Source organism: Hippoglossus hippoglossus, chromosome 9, assembly GCF_009819705.1.
Source record: "Hippoglossus hippoglossus isolate fHipHip1 chromosome 9, fHipHip1.pri, whole genome shotgun sequence".
NCBI lineage: Eukaryota > Metazoa > Chordata > Actinopteri > Pleuronectiformes > Pleuronectidae > Hippoglossus > Hippoglossus hippoglossus.
In genome coordinates, this window is record NC_047159.1 from 11,457,704 (window position 1) to 11,465,016 (window position 7,313).

A 7,313-nucleotide genomic window follows, 5' to 3' on the forward strand; every position below is an offset into this window, starting at 1 on the left:
CTTAGATGTAGTTATCTCACTATGTATCCTAATCATATTTAAAGAAATAGTAGCCCACAAATTAATCTGCAATTCGTAAGACAATGTATTTAACCTAAAAACAACTCCCTACAAATGAGTCCATATTTTAAACTTGCTAAATAAGTCAATATTCTGTTTATTTTACTTTACGGAAATTTGGTATTTATCACTTTGATCATAAATTCTAGCATTTGTTGTTTATTTTAGTTCCACTGTAAGCTATTTGTGAATTTACTTTATTTTTATTTTTTTAAGAAATACAATTTGGTTTAGCACTGTTGCATTTTGGGCACTTTTCTAAAATCTTGACATTGAAAACAAAATATGAATAATAAAAAAACAGGAATTTTTTTCACTGAAAAAGTATTTTATTTACTTAACAGTGAGAAAAAAACACAAATAAAAACATAAACTTACCATCTGTCATGTTGGCATTGAAACCCAAACAAAGGTCAGGCACACAGCTTTCAACACTCGATATGTAATGGCAGTCTCACACCTGCAGAGGGAAGCACTGTAGGTGCAAAGCCACCATTTCAGCACAACCTTTAAAAACTTAAGTCACTTTTAAAAGCTTCTTTAATTCTTGTTCAGCTGTGTAATACATCCTGGAGTGTGTTTGTAAATAAGGGGGCATGCATTATATGCTGACACAGAGTTCAAGCTAAAAAAAAAAACAACCAAAATTATTACAGAACTCTTATTATGATCAGCAATGTTTTTCTTCATTTGTTCATCTGTTTGATTTTATTATTCAGGTCTTTTCTTTTGGAGCCTTCATAGATCCATTTCGGCTCCTTTTCTCCCCTTTTTGTTTCCCTGCCAACCACAGAGGAAGAGAAAGAACAGCATTACTTAAAAGTATGAGAAAGTAGTTTTGCACACACTTGGTGTCGTCAAATACACTGTTGTTATCTTGAGTCAACAGAAAGCAACTGTGCAACTGACAAACAAAAACCTGGTCTGAAATGGCACTGAATTTAAACTGGGATTTTAAGGCCAACTTATAAAGATGGTAACATAAACTCAGATAGGCAGGTGCACAGTGTGTATACTCTGCTTATCACACACACAGATCTGAACAGGAAATGGTTCTGTGATTTACACACTTATAAATAACCCTTTTGAATTGTGCACCTGGTGCAGCAACATTTGATTCCACCATTTCAATAGCAAAAGTGAATATGGACACATCTTAAATGCTCCTGAATCTGTGTGCTTAGATTATTAAAATAAAGCCTTGATTCTCCCTGGTTTTGGTTACATTTAGTTTCCACACACGACTGAAGAAACCATTAAATTAGACAGTGAGTGATTTTCTGTGCTCTCACCTGATGTTTCGGTTGTTCTGACTGCAGACCTTTGATTTTAGATCTTTCTTGCTCGAGGGCGCCGTGCAGTAATGATACCTAGAAATAACAATTATTAATATTCACATAAATGTGCAAATATCTGACTTGGACATATTCCTCTCTCTTCATTTTATCTCATGATAACACACCTGTGATGACAGTTCTTCTTTTATGTGTAGTAGCTCCTCTACCTGTAGAAGGATTTCTGCTTTATCTTTCACTGAGGGAGAGATATTAGAAAGATCATTAAAAGAAGTTTAAGTCAGTCAGACCACATTGATTATTCATTGAGAAAGAACAGAAGTGGAAAGACAGAGAAGGAAGGAAGGAAGGAAGGAAGGAAGGAAGGAAGGAAGGAAGGAAGGAAGGAAGGAAGGAAGGAAGGCTATCTAGTGATATTCAACTCACTCTCTCCCTGCTGGAGCATTTTAAGCAGCTGGGAATTTCTTGCCTTCACTTCTTTGTATTTCACCTGCAGAGTTGAGAAGGAGAAAATACACATTTTTGTTGCCTTTAAAGAGTTTTTTGCCACAACAGAAAAGCAGGTTTATAATACAGATGTGCTTTAAGAAGTAAGTTTGAACTTGTTGATGCATTTTTATCACTACTGGTCTCTGGCCATGTGGGAGCGTCCCACAGGGTTGTGCTTGGGTGTGGGCTTTTCTTGCTGCTTTAGAACAGAAAAGTAACCAAAAAGAGACTTTGCTTGCCAACACTGCTCCCTTTCTTATTTACTTTCTACCACACTCTGCCACCGATGTTATCTGTCTCCAGGTATTTTTACCCTATCTTTGTTCAAGCGCGTGGTGTTTCAGTTCCAGAGCAGGACTTATTGATTTCACAGTCAGATTTTGTTATGCTCTCACTCAAAGGTTGCGCTTGCACTCGAATATACCCTGCTTGTGCTTAGATTTCCTGCACTCCATCTTTAACTCTACTCCTCATGGACACGCTGCTTCTGTTCACGTGAAACAACTGAGCTTGGAATTTCTTCTTCTGCTCTCAGATCTTTTCTTCTGCCACTCCATTTTGACCAGAACCCAACTTTGAATCATGACAAATCCTGCATAATGCACCTTCGAAACACATACTCTATGTACTGCGATGTAACTTTCTATTGAAATTAGCTGGTCTGTATTTATATTTCCATATTTATAACACCATGGGTAAAATTCTAATTTGCCAAAGAAATTACAGAATGAGTAACTGCTCATGACTGCTGACCTCCCACTGTGAGATTGTCTTTTTTAGCTTATCGATTTCCTGGTCTTTCTTCTCCAGGTCGTACTTCAGCTGCTCTGCCCGGGGGTCCTGACAGGAATGACGGGGAGAAAAAGAACAAATCGAGACAATTTTATAAAAAATTTAATTTTCCACAAACACCAGCCGAGTAAGGAAAACCCAACGATACTTGAATGATGTTGCATTTAGTCAAACACTGCAAAATGTGCACACATATCTTTTAGTCAGCTGTGTTGACGTCAAAAACAAATAAACACAGGAGTATTTGTTGTCTGTCCACTCACCGGTTCGTGTTCTGTGGATGTGTTGACTTCTTGTCCCTGATTGCTAGTGTATTGCTCGCGTCTTTTTTCCTGTTGGATAATCCGACTGACGTCATCTTCCAGTTTATTAAAAAATCTCTCATCCTGCCCGTTTCCTAGAGCCAGGTTAGCTGCTTTGGCGTCCTGGATGGGAATATAGTCAGTGTTTCAAGTTGATTGCCACATCACATACAGTATTCAACCCGGAATAAAAGCGTGTAAATATTCTTTATAGGTAGTTGCTGTATAGTTATACAGTGCATATTTTTGCTCACCTCTTTCTTACTTGGATGTTCTGCAAAGAGACAAAATACAATGATATTACTATTATCTAACACACGTAATACAGTTTCTTCAGTCCTACAGAGAAAACAGTCATTGATTGTAGCTCAACAGGCCCCAGGAACACAAACCGCAGCATACAAGCTCCTAGTTTCACAGCTTTTGAGAGTGGAGAATAGGTTTCTCTCACCTGCAGTGCCTTCAGCCTGGAAGTCCTGCAGAGAAACTGTCTTTTTCTCTTTTGCCTGCTGATTTTTCTTTTTGTCCTTCTTCCCTCCGCTCTCTTTTCCTCCCCGTGACTTTGGCGAGGACGTGTTTGTGTTGTCCTGCAGAATGAAAGCACATCAATGGACTTAAGCTAAGTACAGGTTTTTAGATTATAATTACTTTTGTAAATGCTGCTGTAAATGACTTTTGGTCTTGCACCTTCGTATATTTTGCCTTGATGTGCACACATTTAGTTTCTCTCGTATAGAAAGATAGTTTCCTGACTGTTTCTCGAATAGCTATGACCTTACTGATAAGGTAGATGGTTCATCGTCTGTCTCATGGATAGCTTTGACCTTACTGATAAGGTGGACAGCCATAACAAACAGACAGCCTCTCTGTGTCTCTCTCATTGGGACAGAGGTCATTGGGATCTACAGAGTAAGTCTGTGCCATGTGAGGACATTTTGGGTTTAAATACACCCTGCAGAGGACAGCCTCCAGTTCAAGGAGGCATTACACAGTGTGAACTTGTATTGCTCAACTCTTCTCTCCTCAATGCTTCGAGCGTCAATTAAGTGCTTCTGCTTTAAACTTGCGAGTTTCCCGATCATTCTTCCAGCAGCTTACTATATTTTTTCCATTACGAATGGCCCTCAGAAACAGGATCTCCACAAAGCAGGACTTATTAAGTGGATATTTAAAGTTTCTCTTTGCTTTCATATACTAGTGTGTGTATGCAACCAAGGTACCTGTTTGTGTTGTTCGTATTCCAGTTTACTGAGAATCAAAGCCTTTTCCAAGTCTGCCTCATAAAGTTCAGTGGTTATCTGGGAGAGTGAAGGAAAACACTCGAATAAGAACACACGATTGAGGAAGATCTGCCTGCAATGCAGTTATATCCAGGAAAGATAAAATACAAGTTTTCAGTAAAGAACAGGAGAAGGGCTTAGAGTTTAGTAAATGGATCTAAAATCAATAAATTGGTTTGAAGAATATCCTGCTCCTGGCTCATACTGCTGCACACACTCCTCTACTGCTGACGTCCAAAAATAATGTTGCCTCTCAGTGGTTCTTTGGTTATCCTGACTGACTAACACATTTATTATGGGAGTAGTAGTTCTGTCTTACCTGCTCATCCCTCTGCTTCCACTGCTGCCATCCACCTGAGGGTATAGTGTGGTCGCCGGATTCAGTGCTGAGGAGCTCGCTGGCTATTCCTGACAGTGTCATACATGGAGGCGGGCCAGAGGACTTCTGAGGAATCTTCTTGAACGCCAGATTACGTAACTGAAAGATAGAAGGATAAGACTTAATTCAAACACTGACCTAAAATGACATTATTGCTTTGTTATGAACTACGACTCTGTTCAGTTGATGGCTTTTGAAGCCGTCTGCATGTGTGTGTATAAACAGCAGCAGAGTTAGACCCTTCACCGGGTGTTGTAATATGAACGTCAGCATCTAGACCGCCAAAATAAAATAGATGAAGAAATTAGTGGTGACACAGGTATCATGTTTTCGTCAATGCTGATCGGAGCCAGAGCCAATAAAACCCCATGCCTACTGCAGAGTAATTTGACCCAAGAGTGAATTACAATTTTATCCATTCTCATCTGTATTTTCAGTTTGGCAGCAACTTACACAAAATGTCAGTGCTTGTTATTCAATATCTTGTTGTATCAATTCATCAGTGGGTGTTTGGTCAATAAAATGTGAAACATACTGAAATGAGTGACGTGGTTTTCAGACCAACAGTCTGAAACTCTTATTTCAATCACAATGTAAACATTAAGATAAGCAAATCCTCACGTGCTGAAACTGGTTAATATTTGTCCCATTCAATTACCTGACTGATGCAAATGCAAACAGTCGCAAATGCAAACAGTCGCTTCAGTTAAAAAAGAGTATTATGGGTGTTTTTGCTAACTGAAGGCTTTTGTAAGAGAACATTTCATGTCTTATCGAGGAGTAATAAACCTGAATAAAAATGCTGCTTGTGTTCATGTTATGAAATAATGCCAGCACCTGTACTAAACAGCTGAGGGGAAAACACAAATGCCGACATCTCCCTCTGTGGTTTCATTTCAAGTGAAGTGAAACAACAGGAACAGAATCATGTCTGTCACACGCTGACGTCATGTGTGATGCCGTGACACAGCACAGACACACTAATGGAGCTGAGGTTCATCAGATGCTTTTGTCACTCACCTCGTTCGCTTCACTCTGCTGCTGCTCCTTCCTCTTCTTCTTCTTGTCTTTCTTCTTGTCGTTGGCCTGAGCCGCTTTCCCCCCGGATGCTCCTGCCTTCCCTTGCCGGGGCTTCCCGGAGGAGTCCCGTCCGCCTTTGGTGCCAGTCTTCCCCGGCTCGGATGTGTCGGAGTCCGAATCCGAGTCAATCTGGAGCAGGGCGAAACGGGAGGCCGTGGTGGGGACGGTGATCATGGCAGACGATGTCATAGCTGAAGTGGAAACTGGTGATAGAAGATAAGAAATCAGTGGAGACGAGTTGTAAAACATCAAGTTAGCTCCCCGGTGCCGTCTCTTAACAATGTGTCGTCAGCAGCTTCAGTTAGAGCAGCAGATCGTGTGGAAAACAAAAGAGGCGTGATGTGGATACATGAATCAAGAGTTGTGAAGTGGACTGATGCTAACAGTGTAGTGTCAGGCGCAGCTAGCATCGTGAGTTAACCTAGCTAACTATCAAAGGGGCTTAGCCGGTTGTGTTAGCTTCTGAACAAGTACAAAAGTAGACCTGGCTGCCGGTCAAAAACACGAACGTGGGTTCCCGTTCACATTCTGTATCTGTCACACGCGCTGGGTTGTTTTTAAAATGCGGTTACTCACATTAAAGTTGCTGAAGAGTACTTTCACCTGTTCGTGACGGAACTGGCTTTAAACCGATGCTTTGCTTTCAGCGACGGTCTGACTACAGGAGCCCGGAGGAGCCAAAAAGGATTAAAAAAAAAAAAAAAGGGCTGGGAGTCTGATTGGTGGGACCAGATTTGACTGACAGAAGGTCGCCCAATCAGAGTGTGTGTAGAATCTGCCGTTTAACAGACATTTATTCAGTCAGTTAAACCTGTTATACTGTAGAAAAACGTTGAACCCCACTTTTAGCGTGTGTTTGTTCACTTTTTTTGAAAAATAAAGCACGCCGAATTATTTGTCGGTGTTTTATGTTTGCTTTGAACTATAACATGTAACTAAAATGTATGCGTAAAATACACTTACATTGAAGAAAACTTAAAAATATGATCATTCTCAGGCAAGATCCGCAATGTATTATGTATTATTTCTAAATATTATATATGCATATTAATTGGCATCTGAGCTCAAGATGTCCCTGGAAATAAAAACTCATGATGATTCTAAAAATACCTGTAAAAATGTTGATAATAAATAACTTCATGTTGTTTGTTAGGGCATTTGCCTGCACCGGCCCTTTCTCTCCATTTGAAAACATATAGGATCTACTTTACTTGACTGTGTAAATTCTTCCATTGTACAAAAACAAGCTTAAGTTGTAACAACCTGTACAAATTAATTTACACTCCTAAACTTAATGAAAACGTAGCCCCACAAAACCATTCACCACAACTTTGAAGCTACTCAGAATCAGTGTTTTTTAAGGTAAATAATTGATTTATTTAGTATAATATACTTTAAAGTATATATGTGTTAACTGTAATGTAAAATGTATCAAAGGTAAAAAACAATTACTATATGAAATTACTCTACTCTTTATACTGGAACAATCTGAAAGCTTTACATTTGCTCCTGGTTGAGGGTGAACCACTTTATACAGATGGGTGGTTTATTGCAGTGGTTACCAAACAAGGGGCTGGGTCCTTTTTAAGAAACACAAGGTAAATCTGAGTGCTCATTCACATGGAATGAAGAATTC

At 39.5% G+C, this 7,313-nt stretch overlaps 1 protein-coding gene across 1 annotated transcript; it reads right to left on the reverse strand.

The window, feature by feature from the left end:
• Positions 1-367: 367 nt before the first annotated feature.
• Positions 368-6,371, reverse strand: gkap1 (G kinase anchoring protein 1). The gene is made up of 12 exons (XM_034596505.1): positions 6,254-6,371; positions 5,618-5,880; positions 4,538-4,696; positions 4,159-4,236; positions 3,390-3,525; positions 3,193-3,212; positions 2,900-3,061; positions 2,598-2,684; positions 1,782-1,845; positions 1,523-1,593; positions 1,353-1,430; positions 368-840 (listed from the first exon to the last, which is right to left on the reverse strand). The coding sequence occupies exons 2-12, from the start codon at positions 5,864-5,866 to the stop codon at positions 799-801; spliced, it is 1,146 nt and encodes a 381-aa protein (XP_034452396.1). The 5' UTR covers positions 5,867-5,880; positions 6,254-6,371; the 3' UTR covers positions 368-798.
• Positions 6,372-7,313: the final 942 nt, after the last annotated feature.

Bases quoted from the DNA above. Each gene is read 5' to 3' on its own strand.
- gkap1 (XM_034596505.1), bottom strand. From the start codon at position 5,866: ATGACATCGTCTGCCATGATCACCGTCCCCACCACGGCCTCCCGTTTC. The intron at 3,062-3,192 runs GTGAGCAAAAAT...ATTCCCATCCAG, and splicing joins AACATCCAAGTAAGAAAGAG to GACGCCAAAGCAGCTAACCT. The intron at 2,685-2,899 runs GTGAGTGGACAG...CATTCCTGTCAG, and splicing joins CATCCACAGAACACGAACCG to GACCCCCGGGCAGAGCAGCT.